Genomic DNA, 24,146 nt, shown 5'->3' on the forward strand with positions numbered 1-24,146 from the left:
ACGGTGCAAGAACGGTGGTGACGCCCGTCCTGCATGCACACCGCTTTCCGTCGTGCAATCTCCATCCGCCACCTACATATCTGAGACTCGAAGGATTGCCAGCGAGCGTAAAGTTAGAGTTAAAGTAACGCTGGACGATGTTCAATCCGTGAATGATGGTTGGGCGAGCCTCGCAGTGACTACAAGGCTTGATGTCTCAGGGGGGGATATTGGGAGGGTGGAGGGGTAGTATGCCGCATACCTCCCGGAAGAAGCAGTTGGGAGTTGTGGAAACTCGTCTTGGAGGATTACGAGCAAACTCAGGATAAGTCTCCCGTGTGGAAACGGCAAATTGGACTGGGGAGGTTCTCTTCGTCATGACGGAAAGGATCGAGACTCGAGTCTCCCCGGGGGGCTCTGCTGCTGCTGCTGCTGCTACTGGTTTCCGTGGTCCTGCTACCTAGTCAGAAACCTGATATCACATCTCAACATTTGACCAGATAACCCCCCGTAGCGGCGGGTGAAACTGCAGTAGCTCGCATCTGCACCTGTATGCGCCGGGCCCAGTACGAGGGACTGGTCGGTCCCCAGCGCACGGTAAGCTGGGAAATAGTGGGCCGCATACCCACCACATGCAACCACGCTTCTTTCCTGTGGTTGGTGGTTGGCAGCGGTGAATTCCAGTCGTTCTGGCCAAGATGTGCCTCTGTATCGAGTTAGAGAGCATGTCCTCCTATCAGGCTTGAAGCAGATCATGAGACAGTCGCCTACCCACCTGGCCTCCCACACCACCCTTCTGCAGAGCACGGCTTGAGGGGAGGTCTTGATCGCTCTCGTGCCCGGCACCGGCCACCAGGGATCCGATCTCTGGGTTCACAGATAGAGTATCCCGAGGAATCTGTTCGACGCTGCGGTTGGGGGTATGTAGATGGCGTGTTAGTGCGGCCCATCGTTGAGAACGAAGTGGTATGATACAATGGTCAAGCCTTCAGCTTGCTTTTTGGCTCGAATACACTCCGCATGCTCGATACTGCATAGCGGCTGGCAAGTATGTACGCTTACATTAACGCGTCACTGTACGCACTCAGACACCCGCAGCATGACTTGCGAGGGGAGTGTCTATGACAATCAGCCCGCCTTAGCTTGAATTTTCCTCGGACTTGCTGGCTAGCAGCGGCAAAAGATCCAAGCTGGACCGTTTAGGCGCGGAGGGGCCAAGGATCAAGAATGAGTAGGCAGCAGATGCCAGCCGCTCCGATAGTAAAGCGGGGGCAAAGTGAGTGAAGAAATGAAGCTGTATATTTCAGCCGTCACCTTACATCGAGAGTGAAAGTTGTGGACACGAACCAGTTGGCCATGGCTAATTAATGGGGGCTGCACTGTTTGTCACTCGTCTATTTTACCGTAACTGTGGGGCCAGGCGTAGGATTGTCCGTTGCCGCCCACTGGCACTACAAGGGCCTCGAAAGGTAAGATGCGGGTACTTGCGATAGATCTTCGCTATTGGCTCGCAATTCTTTGCTGCAGCCAATATTGATCCAGGAGCAGAAGGGGAGGTGTGGAAGATAGCAAGCCAGAAACAGGGGTGGGCAGTTCTCTGTTCACATGGACGGCTTCCGCAGGGTGCGACTGTTCATATTACATTCGCCGGTGGATATCCGATGGTGATACCGGACGGCCAGGCGGGACCCGGAAGGTGGGTGAAAAGTGGCTTCCGCCATGCACCATGGGAAGACAGCAAACAGACGGTCGCTCAACTATGTATGATGAGGTAGGGGAGGAAGGGAGTGTGATTGGCGTCAGGTAGAGCGATATGCGACCCAGAAACACCATGAAAGTTTAAACACAAGGATTCAGAACGACCTGGCCAGGTGGGGGCGCCCGGGTGTAGAACGGGGTCATGCGCTTCCCTTTGGCTGTCCCTTCACTCACATCCAGCAATAAGTGCTCACCGATACGTAGTCAGTACGCATTCTTCAGCTCGAAACCGACTCTCACGACCACGTATCTTGGATATCAAGACATGCAACAAGCGACGGCCACACTAAGAGTCTCGTATGTATGTACATACATCTGCGTGGCCAATACGGCGGAATTGCAGGCAGGTAGTGGGCGGGCAAGCTCTAGGCTTACTCCGGGCTCCGTGAGGTATGTGGCTCGGTGATGATTGGAGCTCGACGGAGGGCAAGAAGACGGAAGAAGAGGAGGAGGATGAGGAGGAGGAGGCGGAGGAGGATGGAAGGAGCTCTTCTCGGGGGGTCCATGTGACTTCATCTTGGGCGATCGACACCTGGGTATCCACTCGTATACTGCGGCGGATATCTCAAACCTGTTGCACGTTCAGCCTATAATACGAAAGAACCATCATACGTACACGAAACCGGCCGGGTAGCAATGTCAATTATGTGCATAGGTAGCTGGACACCATGTATGTACATTAGGTACCTACATATCACGACCGCAGGACTCGCCTTTCTTTCGTGCCCTGCCTTCATACCAATGTACCTCACCCCATTCCGTTCTGGCCAGCCCAACGCCAAAGGTCTTTCACAGACTCGAAGCCGATGCATTGGTCCGATTAGAGGGGCCCGGAAGCGACGATGCCAGCATCCGGCCGTGCAGTCCGTCAGATACTCGAAGTGTGTACATGTCGGTATGTCCTTCACCTTGTAATCAAAGGACATAGCCCCCTCGTAGCCTCCACTCCCTCAGGGTTGAGCGGTTGCATAGAGGAATACTGGTTTGTGTCATAGACGCAAGCCTTTGAATTGCCGTTGGCTGCCGATCCGAGAAACCTTTAACCCTCTGCATAGATCATTACTACGTCCCGTATGGTGTGGCCCCGGCCTCACCGCAAGACCGATGCCAACGAATGGGAAGCATTCCAGAGCCAACAGAAAGCAAGGTTGCAATATCTACGTACCAAAGTGGAGACGTTTTTTTCGCGAGGTTGACTTCGAATGAATGTTGCAGTCGTCACGCTAGCAAGGGGGGCTTCATCCACATGCATATCCAGATGGGTGAATATACATTTGCACGGCGAAACCCCCAATCGGAGAGCCGGCCGGACCGGCGTCGAGCGCAGAAAGGCCCACGAGCGGCGTCATTCCTCAGACTTCTACCCCTCTCCACCCTCCCCTCAAAAAAAGCCGAGTTCCTCGCAGAGCGGACTGTGAGTAATCTCGGACAGTGGAGGACATGGCCGTGAGGTGTTCGAGCTTGGCATCTGAACTCGAGTCCATGACGGTGGATAGAAGTGTTTGATTCTTAGGTATTCCTGTACGTATGTGCGCAACCTGTACAGAGGTACATCGGTACTTGGCTACATACCGGTGCCGATGTCGTCACGCTAGAGTTGCGCAGGCGCAGCGGCTGAACGGTCGTATGCCGCTGAGAGGGTTTTCATTGCTGCATTCACCCATATCTCCAACAAGCGGTCCGATGATTCCTTTACTGGGAAGTTGCAGCCGACATTCGAGGAATCCGTAACAGATGTGGAGCGATATCATCGATTTGTAGTAGTGTGTTCTTGGTTTATTTATCGGTTTCCTCATCATTGCAACCGACCTTATTATCATAGCAGTGTCGTTAGTCTCGGTTAGGGTTCAGGGCTTTGGCGAAATAAACGAGTGAGATCCTGCTTACGCCCAGTGTCCACCGACTATGTATCTAACCCATCTAACCTACCTCTGTGTCGTCTACGTCGTCAACCAGCCGCTCGAGTTCACGCCCTGCACCTAATCCCACCGCTCCAGGTGCGCGCATTTCCTCCCCAAGCCACGGATATCAGCCGTGATCCGCGCACTTTTAACGCCATGGCCGCTCGCCGGTGGCCAAATGTAGCTGAAAAGAGCTCCCACCCGACTGACCGGACGCAAATATTGCAGGGCCATGTGTGTACTCTTGGTATCCAAACGCGATAAAGCGATCCCAGTGGTCCGTGGTCAAGGGGGTCTGGATTGTCTCGCTGCACTCCGCCGCCTATATACGCCATGGTGCTACCAAGCGACTGACTGCATCTCAGCGCCTCGATGCATACAGTAGTAAAAGAAAGGTGAAAATTCAGTAGGTACCGGATTTTTCTGCGATTCCGTAATAAAGCGGTTGTAGGCGGTAGATATCGGTGCTGTGGTGCTGCATTCGAATCGTCAATTCCGCCCTGTCGCCGAATTCGTGTGAAAAACGGCAATTCACCACAACGGATTTTCACCCCGCGAGAGATAGAAAATAAATTTACCGGTACTTACCGGTATTTCGCTTACAGCCCTAAAAGACTATGGCGAAACAAATCAACCACATAACCGTTCCTGCCTGCTCGGTGGTGGGTCGGGCTGGGAAACCCGCTACCATGCAGTCCGTTGTGGCGCCACTGATTTTACCCCGTTTTTGTAACTGTACTCAAGCACCTAATTACATCATATAGGCAAGAAGTAACTCTATGTATAGCTTACACCGAGTGATAATCATGAAAACAACATCCAAGCCATGGCAAACGCTCCAACGCCAGCTATGAGGACCATCACCATCACGCCAAGCTGACCTAGCTTTCAATCGGTAACGGATAGGTACTCACCATCCATGTATCCATGCAAGGAAGCGTGCGTTCTCGGCCGTTTTCCTTTGAGAAGTGGTCTTATACGTTCCACAGTGGGAATAACTTCGCTCAATCACTATCAGTCTCTAGCTCACCTCCATCATGACCCGCACATCTGTGGGGTAGTATCCAGTGAACGGTTTGCCGGGTTTTCCGGCAGTTTCTTCGTGCCATGGGGTTAGTGGTCCGAATGCTTGATCTATATATGGATGTGAATGATCGACCAAGCACTACCCTTTCAACACAAGTCTTCGATGATGATGCACACCCTGCACAGAGCTCTTTCCCCCATAGCCCGGCCGGCTGTTCGTTTGAAGCGTCCATACCTCTTCTTTCATCCCCAGAGTCGTCATCAAACTGCCCTGGTCTGTCCTAGGCCACTGCTGCGTCCATACCAGGAGGAATGCATTGCCGAGGTGCTGAAAAGCATCAAACTAGGATATCTGCGGCTGGCGGTTTCCCTCGCTACAGGAGGCGGCAAAACCGTTCTTTCCCTTGCACTCTTCGTATGTAGCGTGGACGCAAACTAACGGTTCAGACAGATCATCTTCACTCACCTAATCCAGTCGGTGCAGCATCCCACTCATCCTCAGCACGCAACACGCACCTTGATTCTCGCCCACCGTGTCGAGCTTGTCCTCCAGGCCTTCAAACAAGCTCGTCTCCTATATCCAGGCTTAAGGATCGACATCGAGATGGGGAAAAAAGTGGCCACTGGTACAGCGGATATCACGGTTGCGTCGATTAGATCCATCTCCAACTGGAAGAGGCTTCAGAAGTATGATCCGAGCACGTTCAAGCTGATATTGATCGACGAAGCACACCATGCTACTTCCAACAACTACCATTACACGCTGCAACACTTTGGTGTGTTGGACACGGAAGGGGGTGTCGAGAGCAGGCCGATTGTTATCGGAGTCAGCGCTACGATGTGTCGTTGCGACGGACAGGAGCTCCAAACAGTCTTCAATCATGTAGTCTTCCACAAGTGCGCAATATCTGATCCGTGAAGAGTGAGTAACCTATAAGCAGTACCCCGTGGCCTGACGAAGGTGCGTGTGTAAAGGGACTCGGTTGACTTGATGGAACTCGGCTGGTTGTGTCCGGTCAAGTTCGCCCCGGTTCAAACCACTATCGATCTCACACGGGGGGATACCGGCGATATGTCGAAGCAAGCGAACGAGCTCATAGTCTGCAACTGGCTCTCCCTCGCCCAGGGTCAACGGAAGTCCACCATCGTTTTCGCCGCCAGCATCGCTCACGCGGACGGACTCACCGAGATGTTTAAAGCCCACGGCATCGGCGCGCAACTGATCACCAGTAAAACATCGCTCAAGGATCGTAAAGAGCGCCTAGACGACTTCAAGGAAGGAAAGTACCCGGTGCTTGTCAACAAGGGAATCTTCACCGAGGGCTCGGACATCCCCAATATTGACTGTGTGGTGCTCACGCGACTCACCCATAACACCAACCTTCTAGTGCAGATGATAGGTCGCGGCCTGCGCCTGTGGCCAGGAAAGCGGGACTGCCTGGTGATCTATTTTCGTAACCCCGATGAAGCGGGCATAGTACCGACACCCGCCTTGTTCGGATTGGGACCCGACCTTAGCGCGGACAGCAAACGCAATACCCCCTTACCGCCGCATACGAACTGGAAAACCGCTGCATCGAATTCACAGACCATGCATTTCCTCGCAGTGACCCCCGACGACAACGTCGTGATTTCTCCAAATTCCGTCAAGCCCAAATGCTTCGACGTCACATCCCGCGGGAATCACTATTCCAGCCCCTCGTATGGCATTGCACGAGGCGTCAAAACTCTTAAAACCGCCATCAGGATCGCCGACGGCTACGCACGTGCTCGAGCAATGTTTCCAGGCGAAATCGTTGCGGGCGGATATATCTGTGAGCCAGTTGATTTACATCGTCATGGGCTAGTTGACCTACCCAAGTTCCTCCCGCTCCCAGAAGATCACGCCGATGACTTGCATCATCGTGGGCCAGTCGATCTACCCAAGTGCCTCCCGCTCCCGGACGATTACGTCGATGGCTTGCATCGTCGTGGTCCAGTTGACCAGCCCAAGTGCCTCCCGCCCCCAGACGATTATGCCGATGACTTGCATCATCGTGGGCCAATTGACCTGCCCAAGTGCCTCCCGCTCCCGGACGGTTATGTCGAAGAAATCCGAACGGAAAAGGCTGCTGGGGGAAGGGATGAGTTGGATGGCAATCACTTGGAAGAGTAAGCTGTGCAAGTATGAGAGGGAGGAACTTATTCACCTAGCCAATCGAACATAGGTAGGTATGTAACTAGAGAATAACACGAGTGACCACATGTGAATCGAACGTATGTAGCTAGAAGTGCCCGGAGTACCAGTAAGCCCACAGGTAACAATGCTCCAACCTTAGAACCACTTTTCACTGCGAAGCTACGTAGAACTCGAGTACTCCTAAACCTCCATCCTATGCATAGCACACCCGAGTGCCCTCTAGTGAACCTACCATGTGCAATCACATCATGTTGCCCATCCAGAACCCGCTGGCCAAAAGAATGCCGCAAATCCAGATCGGTGGCCAATGCAAGGGCCTCGGGGGCGGTGATTGCGGGCTTTCGGGGCTGCTGGATGTGTCTGTTACTTCGGATCCTCGAGTTTGAGGCTGTGGAAGGGCTTGTGGCTCGTCTTTGTTAATACTTGGCAAGGCTTCCACAGGCAGCGGATGTATGACCGGTTTGCCCCCAGCCTGCCTACACATATCGATAACAAGGCAATCAGCCTTACTGGGATGCAGGTGGGTGCCTTGCCCCACCATCCGCCCGAGGTGGCTCCCGTTCTTCGTGTGGTAGGCCAAAACGATACAGTCTACTCTTGGGATGGCGGCGCCTTCGGCGAGGATACGGCAATTGACGAGTACTGGAAACGCTCCGGCTTTGAACGCATTCAATATGGCCGTACGGTCCGGCCATGTCGTGTAAGTGGTAACAAGCCTAGCATCGATGCCGGAATTCCTGAATTTTTTCATGATGTCCTCAGCTTGGGAGGTATCGGCGCAGAAGACAATGGTGGACTTTCGATCCTGAGCTAGTTGCAACCATTTGTGCACTGTCTTTACGTTCCGTTTATCATCGCTGAGGCGTGAGACATCAGTGCCGTTCGATACGATCTTGTGGGGGCATAGCCAGCCAAGTGTGAGCAAGTCAGCGTACGATCTGCGCCTTCGTTAGCTCTCCATTCTCCTATCAATATTGGTTCCTTCACTACCCACCTGCGATAAACAATGCGATCAAACACCTTTCCAAGCGACTGTTCATCTGGACGTTCAATTGTAGCGGTAAGACCCAATACCACTGGCTTCTGCCGTGGATCTCCGTTGCCCATATTCAACACGCCAAAGTAGTCCAATACGGTCTGATACTGCGAGTTGACGGCATTGTGGGCCTCATCGATTATCACCAGTTTGTATTTTTGGGCATCAAACTTTCCCAGTCTTGCTTCGTTCGAGATTGAAGCTATCGATGCAATCGTGATATCCGCTTCGCCCGTGGCGCAGCATTTCCCCATTTCGACGTCGATCTTCATGGAAGGATGGGCACGGTGGCACTGTTCGTATGCTTGCCGTACACGGCTATGGCGATGCGTAAGAATCAATGTTCGTGTTGCATGCTGAGGCCGCGAAGGATGCTCCATCCGCGAAATAACGTGCGTGAAGATGACCTGCTGTTGTTAGCAACCGTAGCCATGATTTCGGTAAGGGAAAGACCGTTTTCCCGCTGCCGGTTGGAAGGCAAACGACCATCCGCCTACACTCTTCGTAGATGTTTGCCAGAACCGTGTCGATGCATTCCCCCTGGTACGGGCGTAATTCTACCGGCGGAGGGCTGCGGACTGGTTTTTGTGGCTGTTGATTCACAGCACGACTAGCCGATAGGCACCGACCATGATTGGACAGTAGATATAGACAACGGCTAGCCAGTAGATACCGACCGCGACAGACTGGTGAGTATATAGCGTGACTGGCCGGTGGGGTGGCCGCGGAGGTCAGGAAACGCCGCATATGCATGGCAGTGGCTGTTTTGATCAGTCCTACCCATCCGAGAGCATGAGGTGATCTTGTACTCTACTCAAGAGGACCAGAAGCTTCCTCCCACATCCATTGTTCAGATGTCGAACAAAGGACCCCGCGCGGGTCCCATGGATTGTACATATCCGAGTGCTGATTTGTGATGCAGTCGGGGAGCCAGGGGCCGGACCGCATAGCGCTAACCGCCAGTAGCATGCATAATGCTGCTGGTAGCAGCGGCACCCATAGGTCTGGAATCAGGTGCGGACCACGCCGCTATACTGCACTCTATGTTGGCTACCCGGACCGGCATGTACTGGTAGATACGTTGGTTGGCTCGTCCGACAGGTGTCTCGTCTAGGCAATGCGTCGTCAAAGAGCTTGGCCAGACGTATGCGTTCTTTCAGCTCGTCATACGCGGGCCTGTCAATACTTCAGAATGCGTCTCAAGATAGTGAAGTGACAAATTTAGACGGTACCTACCTCATACAGTAGTACTCAATGAGGGTTCGGAGCAACTGGCCTAAAGCCATTCCTCCAAATCGCTCGCGAGAAATTCCATCCTCTAGTGCGTATCTCCAAACATTTCCATCGTGTTGTTTAGGGTATTGGGCTGCTTGAATCGGTACCTTAGGAGTATATATCTCTGTAGCATGTGGCTCTCACGGTGCCTTGGCTGCTGCCTCCCGGGCCGAACCGCGTATAGGTACGCACCAAGCCCACGATCGAGTGAGAGTCGCGGAAAAAATCCTAAAATATATGCACTATAGCAGTTATATTGAATTCGGCTCTTTGCATTGTATGTGCCAATACACAAACGAACAATAAACAGGCCATGACAAAATCAACCTGGCAGTTGTGGAAGGAGGAACTGGAAATCGAATGCGTGGATTTCTGATGAAAGAAACTGCAGTACGGTGGCCACCGAACGGAGGTAGGTACGCGATCGACATATAGTGTATAAAACTTAGGCAGCAATTCCGCTCCATAGCCAACCATATCGCGCGATCCTAGAAGCGGCCAGCCATCGTAACAGCGCCGGCCGCGGACCTTGGGGACACAGTATGCAAATAGTTGGCCTCCGCATGTCCCTATTCTCGCAAGTCGGAGCCGATTCAACGAAAAGACGGAAGTCGTCCGCTCTAGGCATCATCCGGTGATTCGGATCATCTGGAATGGCGAAATTCCATTCTGTGACGGAGTGTGCAGGTGCCGTGGTCCATGGCGGTGAGTCGTCCTGCCATCACTTTGTTGCCGCCGAAGGGAAACTGGCGCTAAACTGCATTGAGCTGCTGCAAACAACCAGCAACATGCTCACGGCGACAACACATCAAACCATAGCTCCCCCATCTCCTCCATCGCTCTTCCCTCAACAATCAACCTTCCCGCCTCTACATCACATCTAATCCCCCCGCCATCCCCACATTCACACATCCCCCCACTATCCACACGCTCTGACATTGCATCGCATTCTCTATTCTCTGCTTTGCATCCCCGACCGATTGCCGCCCGCCCGCTTACACCGTAAGTCATCCGCTGCAAATCTCGTTTACATCATCTCCCGAGAACTGCCACTGAAAATTCTTCCCGCAGCCGTGCAATCTCTACGCAGCAACGAGAATGGCAGACCCCGGGTTAGAGGGTCTCTTCGCGAACCTCCGGAGGCAGGCCACCCAGAGTCCGCACCAAATGCAGCAATCTCCGCAGCCGCAACAGCAGCCGCCGCCGCAGCAACAGCAAACCTCGTACACTTCCCAGACTCTTCCCATGGAATCGGTCCAGCAATCGCCTTTCCATCCGTTCCCTTACCCACAACACCAACAATATCATTCAGAGTCTCCTTCATACGCCCCTCCGATGCCACAGCCTCACTCTTCCACACCGGGGTTCCCTTCGAGCAACGAGAACGGCTTTCCTGGTTATTACCAGCCACCGCCCCAGCAGGCCCAGCAGGGTATTCCGTCGAATCATTCTCCTGCAATTCCAGCCTCGTCTCAGCAGCCGTACAATATGCCCATGTCTCCCTCGGCGGGCGGCGCCGGTGACAACAGGAATAGTCTCTTGTCGCTTCTGAAATTCTCCCAAGCAGTCCCGCCATCCGACTCTCCTACGTCTGAACACGCGCCTTCTCCACAGGGACAGAGAGGGCCAACTCCTCCCCGCCCTGCTGTCAATTCGCCACCTCCGGTCTCGCAGCCGCCGTTGCCTCATAATAGATCGATTTCAGCTTCGGACCTCGTCGCGTCGCTGTTCAACAACGCGAGTAGAGAGAACATAGCCTCGTCGGCGAGCTCGAGCCCTGTACATCAACGCGCGCCTACCCATCTATTGCAGCAGCGCAGCGCGACGGCGGAATCTGTTCCTCACAACAAGTCTCCAGTCAACCCACAGGACTTGGTTTTCCAGCTTCTAGGGCGCACGAAACCGGCGCAGGAAGAGTTGGGTCCTCCTCCGGCGACCCCAAGTCAAGAGGCAGCGTCAAACGCAGAGCAGAGTCGCGGGGAGCAGCCTTTGCTGAGGTCATCCTCGAGCGTGTCTTCGATGCCGCCGCCGCCGCCGAATTACACTTCAGCAGGTCCATCTCACGGCTTACCATCTCTTCCCGCTGAAGGTCCTCCGCCTAGCCATACTCCTAGCAAGGGTCTATTCACCTACGTCAATCCTTTCGAGCAACTCTCGGCTACCAGTCCACGGAATAAGACTCCTAAGAGCGCAACGCCAGGTCCGCTGGCTACCAGGAAGAGCACGTTGGGAACCAGTGAGATGAGAGCCGAAGATTTCCCCTTGCCGGGATCGACTTCAGTTTCCCCTCCTCCCCCTGCTCCGGTTGAGGCTGAGGCTGCCATGGACGCTTCTACTCTGGACCAGGTGAAAGAGCGCGAGCAACAGCTGATGGAGCAACTTGGTCAACACGCAGAAGAGTACGTTCCTTCGCAGCAGTCACCAGAGGAGACTCGTGTCGAAGACGGACCTCAGTCTGAGCCGTCCCAGCAATACGAGGGTAGTGTCAAGGATGCTGTAGTCGAGGTTGAGCAGCGAAAGAACGACTCTCCATCCGTCCTTCCCGAGGTACAGATGCAAGTGCAGGAGCACGTTGACGGAGAAGAGGATGGATACGAGTCTGCTCCGGAAACCCAAACCATCGAAGTTTACAACTTCCCGATGAAGCCCTTTTCATCCATCACTATTATCCCCACCGCCATTAAGAGGCCCAAGTATCCGTCATCCAAGATTTCCGATGTTGCCAGGATGGCTCGAACCTTCGATCAACTTGACAGGAATCTAATCGCCGCTTCTCACCAATATATCGCCTATGCTCTCAGCAAGAGCAATGGACGCGGTGGAATCAGAATCCTCAGGCAATACGATGGACTTGACAGGGTTCTCATGAAGGATAGCACCGACCGAACCTTCAATGTTACGGTTGGAAAGAGTGAGAAAGTGCTGGGTACGGGTGTTTCGGGCGCCGTAGTCTGGGTCGACCTGCAGGCAGATTTCGATGGCGATAATTGGGACAGCATGTTCGTGTTTCCACCGAGCGAAGAGCAAGGACAGAGCAATGGCGTGCTGAAGTCACGTGCTCGAAAGACTTCGCGGCACCACGATGCGTTTGCTATCGGACGTGGCAAAACCATCAGCATCATTCACGCTCCCACAGCCAGGGCGTATGCCGAGGGTCGCAAGGGCAACGTTGTGGCGTCGAAGAAGTATCTCGCAGATCACACCCGCACCATTGACACTGGGAAGGCCTCCAAAGATTTCGCATTCTCCGACGACGACTCGGTCATCATTTCCATCGATAAGGCCGGAAAATTGAAGCTCTGGGACGTGTTGGATCTGCTCAATTTTACCGAGAGCGATGCCTACGACATTGCCCAAACTCCTGAACCTCCGATGGTTCTGTCTACTCCCAATCTTGTGTTCTCTGCAGTTGCCGCCGGTGAATCTTACCGAGCAACTTCAGTTATGTTTCTTGACAAGTTCCGACCGTACTTGAAGTGTTTGGCCCTGAGATACGTCATTGTCGGAATGAAGCAGAACCACACTTTCCAGCTATGGGATCTTGCTTTGGGACGACCGGTACAGGAGATCAACTTCCCTCAGGAGAGCGACACGGATGCACTCTGCTCCGTTGCATACCATCCACTCTCGGGAATCATCGTTGTAGGCAACCCGACGAGAAACTCGATCTATTTCATCCACCTCTCGGCACCGAAGTACAACCTTCCTCCTATGTCGCAGGCTCAGTACATCAGGGGTCTTGCTGACAAATCGTCCGTAATCCCGAAACCCGATGCAACTGCGATTCTTAGCGGGCTACGCGAATATTCATTCGCTTCCAAGGGTCAACTGATGAGCCTCGATATTCTGGACTGTGAAAGCGACCCACAGGATGACAATCCAGTTCTCTTCGAACTCTACGTCGCTCACAGCAAGGGAATGACGACTCTGAGCGTTTACAAGGAAGATCTGGGTTGGGACACAGACAGCAGGGTCAAGAACTCGGTCGACGCGATTGCAAAAGGCGTCTGCGCCATGACCAGCCTGCCACCGCCCCCTCTGCCTGAGCGAGACGACAAGAGCGAGAGCACCGAAGCTTCTGGCCAAGGCCTTAAGCCCAAGTCTAGCAGAACGAAGTCGCGAAGTGTCAGCCCAGCAGCAAGAGCTCCGGAAAAACTTGACGTAGAGGACAAAGCCGCTGCCGCCAGCAGCGCTGGAAAGAAGAAAAAGAAGGACAAGGCAAGCGCAAGCGCGTCCGCGGCAACCACGTCTGGTACTGACGAGCCTCAGGCGGAGAAGGCAGCGAGCGCTAAGGCTAAGGCACCCGGTGCTACTGCCCCCGCTCCTCAGAGCGTCGAACAGGAGCTTGGTGTTTCTTCCGGGTTCCTCGATCGTGAGGTCAAGCGAATCGAACAGACAGTCTCTGCCGAGTTCACGAGGGTGATCAACAACGAATTAGAACAGCTCTGTAAGTATCTAGTGCGGGATAAGGATTATTCATGGCTAATATATGGAGTAGATCGCCGATTTGATGACGACAAGAGGATCCAGCAAGCTGCCGGCGACGCCAAGCAGGATGCCATCTTGCGTCTTCTGTCCAGCACTCTGACGGACAACGTCGACCAAGTCATCTCTCGCATTGTCATGAATAACATCCAGACACAAGTTGTGCCGGCGATTGCAGACGTCACTGCCACCTCGATCAACCGCGTCTTGGGAGAGACTTTGACCAGATCCTTGGCTGTCTCACTGCCGCAGGAGCTTCGCGCGATTGTTCCGAATGCTGTGAATCAGTCCTTGGCTCAGCCCGACTTGCTGAACAGGGTTACCGAAAACCTTTCACGTCCCCTGACTCAAGTGGTTGAGCGCGAACTCACCCACTGCATCCATAACACAATGGTTCCCGCCTTTCAGAAGTTGGCCATCGAAACTGCCCAAAAGGCTGTTACTGAGGCCGAGAGGAAGCACAATGAAACCATTACCGCGCTGGAACAAATGCACAGGAACGACTCCAGGAAGATTGATCAACTCATGGCGACCGTTCAGCAAATGGCCGAGACCATGAACAACATGGCCAAGAACCAGGCTGAATTCCAAGAGCAGGTCCGGCAAGCCCAGGTGGAGTACTATGAACACGGTGGGCAAGCCATTGAGCCGGAGAAATCTGCTGAGCAGCTCGAGGCTGAAGAAATTGAGGATCTTCTGAGGAGTGGGAAGTACGAGGATGGAACCATAAAGGTACTTTGAAGCTCTAGTCGGGTTGCTGTAGTTATGATGCTAATCATGTTTCCACAGTGGTTGCAATCTAAGGAACGTCAAGCCGAGCTTTTCGACGAGGTTATGGTCCGCTACAGATACGACTTCCTCCCTAACCTCAGCCAGCTGGTTCTGCTCTCTGTTTCTGCCGCGGTCAGCGTCAAATTCGAGCACAAAGTGATGGAGCGTTTGAGCTGGCTTGAAGGCGTTCTGGCAGTCCTCGATCCCATGGTAAGTCGGAATGCAGACAGCTTCCCAGACGAACTCCCGCTAATCGCAGATTTAGGATCCTGAGATTCATGAGATTTGCAACAGAATCATGGTTGTCGTCGTTCAGAGACTGGAACAACTATACATGAGCACTGCTGAGACCTCTGAGCATCAGAACCAGCAAATCAGTCATCCTATTCTCAAGAAGATTCCGGCAATCGCCCGTCGCGCCCGGGAGCTCAGCGCAATGGCTCATCACCCGCGTTGATGGTGCGTCTTGCAACGCAGGGATTCCGACAATGAAATACGTAACTACTGCTGCATTGTCGACTGCAGTTGCAAGGACACTGACGACCTGTCCGAATAAATTTGTGTACTGTTGGGTTCCCATATATCAGCCTTTTTCAGAAGAGGGATATATAGGGGGTCTCTGTACGCTTATTTTGTTATCCATCCAACCTTCTTGTTACGAGTCTCCTTGTTTTTGTTCGATTATTGTCTCATTTTCTTTTCTGGGTTTCTTCTTACTGGGTCTCTTCGTACTGGGTCGCTTTGTTGGATCTAACTACAACACGATCCAACAGAAATAAGGACACTCCAGGGTCACCGGCCATACCGCGTGTCCTCATTTTTGTTGAATCGTCTAGTACCGGGTTTGTTTTTGCCATTTGTATTCTTCTTTGCTATTTGTATTCTTGTTTGCTTTGGGGTTTGTTTTCCTCATGGGTCTCCTGTAGTGATATTATGTTGTGGCCTAAGCGGTACGCTGGATTGGAGGATTAGGGGATTTGGGGGGATTGTGGTTAATGATAAAAGTTGCGTTCGTCTCTTTCCGTTGAGCCTTCATACGTCCAGCATTGCAATTATTTCTCACGGATCGTGACTCGATTGTGTGGAGAATGAGCATAGTAAGATGTGCTCATTCGGCTTAATAAGCGATATCTATAATAAATATAAAACAAATGAATCCATGCGTCCACATGGAAGTAGATAAGGAGACTTTTAGATGTCGTCTATGAAATGTAGCGGCCGAGCAAAGCCAGATGCAATCTCCCTCTTCACGGTGCCTAGTGACCTCCCAAAACCCAAATTGCTCCATACGATGCATCTGGGGATGTTGAAGTAGCTCTTAGGATAGCTTTCAAGCTTCCTCGAGCAGCATAAGCATCAGGAAAAAACGTGGCACCCAGACGCAGGAACGGTGAGCCACTCCACGAAGCCCCCGAGACGGAGGCTATTTCTTACGGTTTACCACCGCCATTCAGCTCAACGACAACCAGGCTCCAGCCACTCCTAACCAAACACACGAATAGCAACGGTTGGAATAGTTGATGCTCTCCGTAAATAGCGCCATCAACGGCCGCTGTGGGTAATATACTTCGGTACGTCTAGTTGAGGGTTTGGTTCTTTGAAGCTTCACGGACGAACAAGACCACTCGGCAGAATTCAACGACGCTCAGATTTCAACTAGCCGTTGTTTTGAAGAAAAAAGCCAGAAAACCCCCAAGAACTCCGTCCCATTCCCCTAATTGCCCTTAAACATCAGCTCCTTCCCATCCCATCTTTTGTACCCTGGGATGGAACCGACCTTCTAATGCTGTCGGGAAGCGGACCAGACGTTCTTGAGCAGACCGTCACGCTGAGCGAGGCGGTTCAGCGAGTCGTCGCTCTCACCCATGGAGCGGACGAAACCACAGAGAGCGTAGTTGACGCTCTCGCCAGTGTAGCGACCGGTCTCGTCGACCTTGCCGACCGAGATCTGGACGGACGCGTGATCCTTGGCCTTGATGATGCGGTTGGTGGCGCTGCACTTGCGCGGCACGTAGCTATTGAAATTCGAGAACCGTCAGCTTCGTGAAGTTGGGCTAAGCTAGATAGCTAGAGTTGCGTGTGTGTGGTGGGTGGGGTTTGCGGGGACTCCGTACAGGTCGACGATCTCTCCCTTCTCGTTCTCCATTGTAGCGGTTGTTTGGGTGGTTTTGGGGGGTGGAGGAGTTGAAGCTGCGTGGTCCGGAGGGTCAGTATTTCTGGCTGGCCGTAGGTGTGGTTGATACGTACGAGGGTTTAATCGTGGAGCGTTTTCGTGGACTTGACGATTGGCCTAGAATTTGCGTTGCACTTGTTTGCAAGGGAGAAATCAGTGGTGTGGGGAACAGCCGTGACTGTTGTGCGATTGCTGGATCAGATGCGATTAGATTAGAAGCTTCGATCTAATCGGTGTTACAGGGGTCTAATTTACCTAAGCCTCATACGGATTATCATTGATCCGGAGCTTGGTTTTTACAACACCTTCAAAACTACGCGTGTAGCTACGACTTCCTCCCCAACTTCACCATGGCCGACTCCGACTCCGATTACGTTGGCTCCTCCGATAACGAAGCCGGCATTTCCACGTCCAAAAAAGGGCGCGACGGTCGCAAACGCGAGAAAGGCAAATCACGAGAGAAACCACGCGAGCGATGGGAGGAGGTTCAGCGAGCTTGGGACGTGGGTCTCGGTGACGATATCGAATCGACAGTAGCGGGGCTGTTGGAAGCGGGCAAGAAGCGGCGGTACCCCCTCCCTTTCCTTCTTTAGCAGACTCTGCCACTAAACCCGAGTCCGTAGCCTCCTTAAGGACGAGACACCACTGCAGCGAGGTATCATTCGGCATCTTGTTCTGATTCTAGACCTGTCTATTGCTATGGCGGAGAAGGATTTGCGGCCTACCCGATATCTCCTCTCGATCCGGTATGCGTGCGACTTTGTCCGCGAGTACTTCGAGCAGAATCCAATTTCACAGATGGCGGTGGTGGGCATGCGTGACGGACTTGCGCTGCGCGTGTCAGACATGTCGGGGAACCCAGTCTACCACATCGACGCGATTGAGAAGCTACGACTCGACGACCCGTTGGGCTCGCCGTCACTGCAGAATGCCCTCGAAATGGCGCGTGGAGCTCTCTTCCATACACCGTCGCACGGCACTCGGGAAATCGTCATCGTCTACGGCGCCTTGTGGTCTGCCGACCCCGGTGACATCCACAATACCATACGATCGCTGGTCACCGATAAAATCCGCGTCGCCATCGTTGGTCTTGCAGCGCAGGTCTCGATCTGCAAGGAGCTGGTCAAGCTCACGAATGCGGGCGATACCGGTAACTACGCGGTGGCGCTACATGAAGTCCATTTCCGCGAGAAGCTGCTGGAGGCAACCACTCCTCCCGTCACTCGGTCCCAAAAAATGTCGGCAAACGGCCTATTGATGATGGGGTTCCCTTCACGTATAGTGGAACGTACGGCGTCGCTCTGCGCCTGCCATTCAAACGCGACGAAGGGGGGCTACCTCTGTTCGCGCTGCAACACAAAAGTGTGCCAACTGCCCTGCGAGTGTCCATCCTGTGGCTTGACGCTTATCCTGTCTACACATCTGGCACGGTCGTATCACCACCTCTTCCCGCTACGCAACTGGCGTGAGGTAAACTGGGTAGAGGCAAGAAAGAGCACGAACTGCTTCAGCTGTCAGACGGCCTTCCCAGTGCCTCCGGATGAGGGCACGAATGCGCCCGCAAAAACACAGCACAACACAAGTGTCAGTTCGCGCTATAGGTGTCCGGAATGCGCCCAGCACTTCTGTGTGGATTGCGATGTGTTTTGCCACGAAACATTGTACAATTGTCCCGGCTGCCAGAGTCTATCTGATGGCGCCAAGTTGGCCGCGACGAGAGGGAGGAGGAAGAAGGTGCCATCAGCTGCAGCTCCAGTGGACGGGGAGGCTCGAGCTAACGGTGGGAATAATAACGTCATGGCGGCGGGGGAACCGATGGTCATTGATTAATGGGACTTGATTTGCATAGTTCTGCAGGTGTTTGGGATGATTTTGTTCGGACGACGCTGTATCATATCTTGCGAGCGTGTATAGCATAGGCGGTCTTTTGCACGTGGACATAGCAACTCCGCCCTCTTCTTGTTTAATTACAATTGATTAATCCCATGTAACTGACTCCATAAACGCCATCTACACGATGCAATGTAAATAAATCATCAAAAGTCACCCTGGACCGGTCGCCCATACCATCCCGCCAATCCCGAGCCTTCCCCCCCAGCCCCAAAGAATCCCGTAATTTTCTGCGTGCCCTCATCGTCATCATCCGGCCAATCCGCCGTCGCCGCAATTGCCGTCTTTCCCTCCAACATATCCCTCACTGTTCTCCAGGAAAATCTTGCCAGCCTCCCATCCCACCCAAACACTGGGTCTATCGTCTGGCGCAGCCACTTCTTCGTCTTCTCATCACCGGGGTACCCAGAACCCAACGCCGCCGCATCACCACTCTCATTCTCAACAAACACCTCGATCACCGCATCGCGCGTGACCTTTGCGCACACACTCGCCGCCGAGACAATCGGGTATATAGAATCGGCCTTCTTACTAACCGTGACACTCGCGCCGGGAAACAGCTTCGCGAGCTTTGCCTGGTAGCTAGTGGGCGGGCCGACGGTATCCACGTAGATCTCGGCAACATTGACACCCGCGTCAATGACGCCGCGAATCAACGCGGCCGTCGTGTCGTGCGCCTGCGCATTGAGGTTGTAAGCTCCGGCGCCCCGGAGCATTCCCGCAGAAATGTCCCGTGGCGACATCAGCGTCGCGGACCACCCCATCGATTCGAACAGGTCTGTCCCCGGCGTGCATGTGGCTCTGAGTAGCGATGTGCGCACCCCCGCAGTGAGCTTCTTCGAGTCGTCGAATTTGTGCGTTTTCAGGATGTCGGCGGTCGTCTTGGGCATGTAGGAGACGGCGTATACCATGGGCCCGAGGACAGGGCCGCGCCCGGCTTCGTCCACGCCGAGGATGCAGGGAACGCTCGAGTCGGCGAGGACTAGCGACGGGACCGGGGAGTGGTAGGTGTAGGATTCGCTGCAGAGGAGCTTCGCAATGATGATTGAGGGCGGGACGAAGGTTTCTGATATGGGGATGTCGCGCTGTGGCTCGGTCGGTGACTCGATCGGAGACTCGGCTGCGACTTCGGGCTGGGTTTCTTGGTCTGCCATCGTTGAGAGTTGTGTTCCGGGGATGCGTGAGTGAGAGGCAATGAGTGCGTATGGCTGTGTCCTCGAGAATTCGCGTTGCGACTTTTGGCGCGTCTTAGGAATGTCTTGGCAACAACCGTCTCCGCCATTCCTGGAGATCTAACAAAACATCGCGAAACAATACAAACACCAAGACCCACCACCACACCACACGCCCCGGAGTCCCCACGCGAGTCGATCATCACATCTTTTCCAAGCACCCACGCGACAATGGCAGAGAACGGGGCTCGTGGCTCGCGCCAGACCAACTTCTGGAACGTTGGTACACAGGGACGGTATTTACATCGAGTCAGCCCTGTGTCTGCGGGACGGTGCTGACAGGGCGCGTTCGCAGGAAAACGGGAATCACAGTTGAAGACACCGGAAAACGCGATGCACACGGCTTCGAGGACATGGACAACTTCTTCTCGCCGGAGAAAGCAGAGCTACCACCGCCGCCAGCGCCGAAACCGGCACCAGCAGCGGGAGGGGGGATATTCCGCGGCCACTCGGCAGTGCCCTCCTCTACAGGCAATGAAAAAACTGCGACGGAGGGGTCCATGGCGGTTGCTGAAAGTATAGCTTCTCCTTCACTCGATTCCGGTGGTTATGTGGGGTGTTGATTTCCCAGCAGGTAGTGGATTAGAGCCCAAAGAGGCGCGCGCGTTCCAGATGCGACAGGCGTCGTTGCCCCCGTATATTTCACGGTCGCCGGGGAATTTTACGGTTTCGGGTTCCCCCAGACGCGGATCTTCGATTGGACCCAGGAGCTCGCCGACGCGACAGCTGGATAGTTCGCCTATACGCTCGTCGTCGCCGAATAAGAAGCTTGATTTTGGAGTTGCGAAACGTGCAGCGAGTGTGAGTAGTGTGTTGGGCTCGCCGATACGAACGATGATTGCACCGCCGAAAGCGAATGGAAGGGCTACGTCGGTGGGTCCAGCGGTGCCGGAGAAGCAGGAGATGTCCAAGCCCAGGGAGCGTGAGATGAGCAACCCGCCGAGGGAGCACGAAAGATATGTGGCTCCAGTGGCAATGATGGCTACGAATTCGCAGCCTTCGAAGCGACCGCCGGTAGTGGAAATGATCGCGGAAGAGGATGAGATGAAGACGGAAGATTCAGAAGTCATGCAGTCTTCACCGGTCCAGAAGAAGAAGCCTGCAAAGCGTGGGTTGATCTCTGCGAAGACGGTCGCAAAGCCGTTTATCTTTGACGACGATGACACCGAGGAGGAGGAGGAGGAGGAGGAGGAGGAGGACACAACAAATGCCAACGGAGACGCGACGAACGGGAGAGATAGCATAGATGAAGCGGTATCAAAGATGCTGGATAGCACCCCAGAGCCACCATCAAGAGATGCAGATGTGGTTATGTCCGATGCTCCCGATGGCGATGACACACAAATAGAAGACTCACCAGCACCATCGCCGGCAAAACCCAACCAAAGAGCCAAAGCCCGCAAAACTCCTACCCCCGAACCAAAACCGCAACCTACACCAACGCCCGAGTCAGAGAACGAAGCCGAAACAGAGGAGTTGGAACCCGTCAAGCTCCAGACCAAGAAACGACCTGAACAGAAGAAGGCGGCACCAGCGCCTGTGTCCGAGCTGACGCCAGAAGCCGAAGAGGAGGAGGAGGATAGTGACTCGGGGCCGGATGTGATCGAGCCCAAGGCATTCCAGAAGCGGGCACCTGCGAAAAAGCCGGCTCCAGCCAAAGCCAAGAAGGCACCCGAGCCTGAACCGGAATCGGAACCGATGGAGGAAGAGGAAGAGGAAGTCGACGAGGATGACTTGGAACCCAAGAAGTTCAGTTTTTCGAAACGACCAGCTGTCAAGCCCGCGGCAGCTAAAGGAAGGAAGGCGCAACCCCGGCCCGAACTGGAAGCTGAAGAGAAGGTGCAGGAGCCGGTAACACTCAAATTCAAGAACCGGACGGCCAAAGCCAAACCCGTCAAGGAGGCGGCGCCTGTGTCTGAGGCTGAATCAGAAGTCGAAGAAGAGGAGCAGGAAATGACTACTTCTAAGAAACGCCCCAATGGCAAATTTGCATCAGGCAGAGGGAAGAAGCCAGTATCCCAACCCGAACCTGAACCGGAGGCGGAAGAGGAAGAAGAGGCGGAAGTAGTTGTTCCGACTAAGAAGCAAAGCAAGCCAAGGAAGAAGTTGACAATGAAAACGTCGTCCCGCGCTACTAAGAAAGCTGTATCGCAGCCGGCACCGAAGCAAGAAGCAGAGGAGGAGGGGGAGGCACCTCCCGTACCACCGATAGCACGACGAGGAGGAAAAGCCCCGAAGAAGGTGCCGACCCCAGAATCTGAGGAGGAAGATGAGCCCGCACCTAAGCCCGCGAAGCCTACACCAAAAGGCAAAGGTCGGGGGAAGGCGAAGGTTGTCGAAGAAGAACTCAAGTCTGAGTCCACGAAACCTGCAGCAAAAGCTAAAGGTAGAGGAAAGAAGGTTGTTGAGGAACATGAACCCGAGCCTGAGCTTGAGAAACCTGTGCCGAAAGCTAAAGGTAAAGGAAAGGCGCCCAAAGCACCGGAACCCGAACTTAGCGAGTCATCCTCTCAATCAGCAAGGAGGTCGTCCACGGCAAAGGCGAAACCAAAGGATGTCCCTCAAGATGATGAAGAGCCGCCCAAAAAGAAAGCTCGGTCTAGAGGAAAGGCACCAAAGTTAACCATGCCGAGCCGAGTATCCCCCCAAAGACGAAGCAATGTTCCAGCCCGCAAACCCGTCCCTGCACCTGAAGAGGACGAACAAGAGCCGATGGATGTGGATGAGCCCGAGGTGGATGAGGAACCCGCGCCGCCGCCCCGAAAAGGCAAAGTCAAAGGCAAAGCTCCTGCTGCTGTTGCTAAGAAGACCGCGCCTGCCGAAGCGCACGGGTCACCAACTGCCAAGGAAACCCGTGGAACTCAACGAATCATCCGCGAGAAGCCACCTCCAGCACCTCGACAGCAGTCCGCCGATGAGGAAGGTTCTCGGCGTTCCGGTCGTGCCCGCGTCGCACCTCTCCAGTACTGGAAGGGAGAAAAGGCCGAGTATGCACTCGCCGATATCGATGAGGAGGAAGACCCTCGGAAGAAGACGATGCGTATGCCTCAGCTCGTCGGCGTGGTCCGTATCGAGAGCGACGAGGAGCAGAAGCCAAAAAGGAGAGCGCCTGCGCCCAAGAAGAAAGCTCCTTCTGCTGGTACAAAACGCAAACGGGTTCCCGATGGCGAAGGCAGTGACGATGACTCCGATCCTGGTGAGCCCGACGTATGGGAGCACAGCGGCAACAACGACGAAGTAGGTGTCAAGAAGGGCATCGTACGTGCATTCCCAACCGTGGTGGATGACGACGGCGAGGAGCAAATGGAAGAGGCACAGCTCGCGTTCTCGCGGAACCGGATGGTCACCGTCGATGTCGCCAACGGCGAGTTCAAATTCGTCAAGACCTTCACCGAAGACCACTTCGGCACGGGGATCATCGAGATTCCGCCCGGAGGCGCGAAGAGGCTCAAGAACTCGGGGAAAATGCATCTGGTCTTTTACATGCTCAAGGGACGCGCCACCGTCACTATTTCTAAGAACAATTTCCGCGTCGGCAAAGGAGGTCAATTCATGGTGCCCAGAGGTATGTCACATCCACTCACTCGCCTACCTACTCCTCTGCACTAGTATGTACTGACAATACTCCAGGCAATCTGTACAGTATCGAGAACGAGTACGACAAACCGGCAAAGATGTTTTTCGCGCAAGGCTGCGAGCCGGTTGTGTACTTTGAGGATGGGGATTCTTCCGACTGAGCTTTCTTCATTTCTTGGGTTTCGTTTCGGCGCGTGTTTGTTTGTTGGTCAATATCCCATTTTTTAGTTTTCTCTTTGTGCAGCAGGTTGATTTGTATATCTTGTTTCTTCTCTTTGACTGAGGATGTTGACACCGGCGGCCGTGGAGATGCGATGAGGAGTATCGGGGCGGTGTTTATTTTGCTAGATATCTCGATGTGAAATCACAAATTACGCATTGGGGATTACCTATCGGATGCTTTTTCGCCGCTCAGATTTGGGTCTGTGGAGAAGTGTAACCGAGTGATCATGCATGATCTTACGCATCGTACAGTCCTCCTGGTGATATCTCGTGAAGAAGACGGAGACCCGTGTCTCGTGCGGGCCAGTCCAATCATCAATCTCAGTGCCAATTTAGATACCTGTTGTTCCCGCCATGACACTTCTCGTTGCCGATCATCACATACTCTTCCCAGATCCCCCCCTCTCCACCGCACAGCAGCACCGCAAAGTTCAAACCCCATGTCCGCATCCGATCCCGACAGTCATCCTGCATCTAGATTCTATGTATGCACCTATCGCGGCCTGCGGGAAGCTGGCGTTTATTTATGCAATGTGCATAGCACTACTCTAGTTAGTGTGCACTTTCCGATGTTCCATCGACTGGTCGTTCTAACTAGCGGGCTCGTTTCGCTCGCCACCCAAACAAGGCTGAGTTTAGTACA

At 53.9% G+C, this 24,146-nt stretch overlaps 7 protein-coding genes across 7 annotated transcripts; 4 read left to right on the top strand and 3 right to left on the bottom strand.

Annotated features, from left to right (window-relative positions):
- Positions 1 to 4,609: 4,609 nt before the first annotated feature.
- BZA05DRAFT_452142 (P-loop containing nucleoside triphosphate hydrolase protein) lies at positions 4,610 to 6,189 on the top strand (the record flags this gene model as incomplete). Its single annotated transcript, XM_051487467.1, has 3 exons — positions 4,610 to 5,058; positions 5,116 to 5,561; positions 5,640 to 6,189. Coding segments are annotated over exons 1-3 (1,266 nt in total), but the record flags the coding sequence as incomplete, so codon positions are not given.
- A 780-nt stretch (positions 6,190 to 6,969) lies between these two features.
- BZA05DRAFT_373135 (P-loop containing nucleoside triphosphate hydrolase protein) lies at positions 6,970 to 8,842 on the bottom strand. The gene is made up of 4 exons (XM_051481721.1): positions 8,689 to 8,842; positions 8,333 to 8,640; positions 7,838 to 8,286; positions 6,970 to 7,781 (listed from the first exon to the last, which is right to left on the bottom strand). The coding sequence occupies exons 2-4, from the start codon at positions 8,630 to 8,632 to the stop codon at positions 7,085 to 7,087; spliced, it is 1,446 nt and encodes a 481-aa protein (XP_051339691.1). The 5' UTR covers positions 8,633 to 8,640; positions 8,689 to 8,842; the 3' UTR covers positions 6,970 to 7,084.
- A 1,806-nt stretch (positions 8,843 to 10,648) lies between these two features.
- Positions 10,649 to 14,867, top strand: BZA05DRAFT_337241 (uncharacterized protein; the record flags this gene model as incomplete). Its single annotated transcript, XM_051480843.1, has 4 exons — positions 10,649 to 13,601; positions 13,653 to 14,371; positions 14,429 to 14,620; positions 14,676 to 14,867. The coding sequence occupies 4 exons, from the start codon at positions 10,649 to 10,651 to the stop codon at positions 14,865 to 14,867; spliced, it is 4,056 nt and encodes a 1,351-aa protein (XP_051339692.1).
- Positions 14,868 to 15,900: 1,033 nt separating this feature from the next.
- BZA05DRAFT_397171 (40S ribosomal protein S21) lies at positions 15,901 to 16,758 on the bottom strand. The gene is made up of 4 exons (XM_051483588.1): positions 16,658 to 16,758; positions 16,525 to 16,600; positions 16,188 to 16,425; positions 15,901 to 16,124 (listed from the first exon to the last, which is right to left on the bottom strand). The coding sequence occupies exons 2-3, from the start codon at positions 16,554 to 16,556 to the stop codon at positions 16,191 to 16,193; spliced, it is 267 nt and encodes an 88-aa protein (XP_051339693.1). The 5' UTR covers positions 16,557 to 16,600; positions 16,658 to 16,758; the 3' UTR covers positions 15,901 to 16,124; positions 16,188 to 16,190.
- A 117-nt stretch (positions 16,759 to 16,875) lies between these two features.
- Positions 16,876 to 18,502, top strand: BZA05DRAFT_430063 (Ssl1-like-domain-containing protein; the record flags this gene model as incomplete). The annotated part of the gene is made up of 3 exons (XM_051486146.1): positions 16,876 to 17,151; positions 17,207 to 18,267; positions 18,441 to 18,502. The coding sequence occupies exons 1-3, from the start codon at positions 16,934 to 16,936 to the stop codon at positions 18,500 to 18,502; spliced, it is 1,341 nt and encodes a 446-aa protein (XP_051339694.1). The 5' UTR covers positions 16,876 to 16,933.
- Positions 18,503 to 18,516: 14 nt separating this feature from the next.
- BZA05DRAFT_38532 (ribonuclease HII-domain-containing protein) lies at positions 18,517 to 19,744 on the bottom strand. The gene has a single exon (XM_051482400.1). It carries the CDS (start codon positions 19,625 to 19,627, stop codon positions 18,620 to 18,622), a length of 1,008 nt encoding a protein of 335 aa, XP_051339695.1. The 5' UTR covers positions 19,628 to 19,744; the 3' UTR covers positions 18,517 to 18,619.
- A 41-nt stretch (positions 19,745 to 19,785) lies between these two features.
- Positions 19,786 to 23,677, top strand: BZA05DRAFT_397176 (uncharacterized protein). The gene is made up of 4 exons (XM_051483589.1): positions 19,786 to 19,941; positions 20,001 to 20,221; positions 20,280 to 23,270; positions 23,336 to 23,677. The coding sequence occupies exons 1-4, from the start codon at positions 19,877 to 19,879 to the stop codon at positions 23,440 to 23,442; spliced, it is 3,384 nt and encodes a 1,127-aa protein (XP_051339696.1). The 5' UTR covers positions 19,786 to 19,876; the 3' UTR covers positions 23,443 to 23,677.
- Positions 23,678 to 24,146: the final 469 nt, after the last annotated feature.

The sequence above is a fragment of the Tricharina praecox genome (genome assembly GCF_024521635.1).
Source record: "Tricharina praecox strain CBS 144465 chromosome Unknown BZA05scaffold_11, whole genome shotgun sequence".
Taxonomy (NCBI): Eukaryota; Fungi; Ascomycota; class Pezizomycetes; order Pezizales; family Pyronemataceae; genus Tricharina; species Tricharina praecox.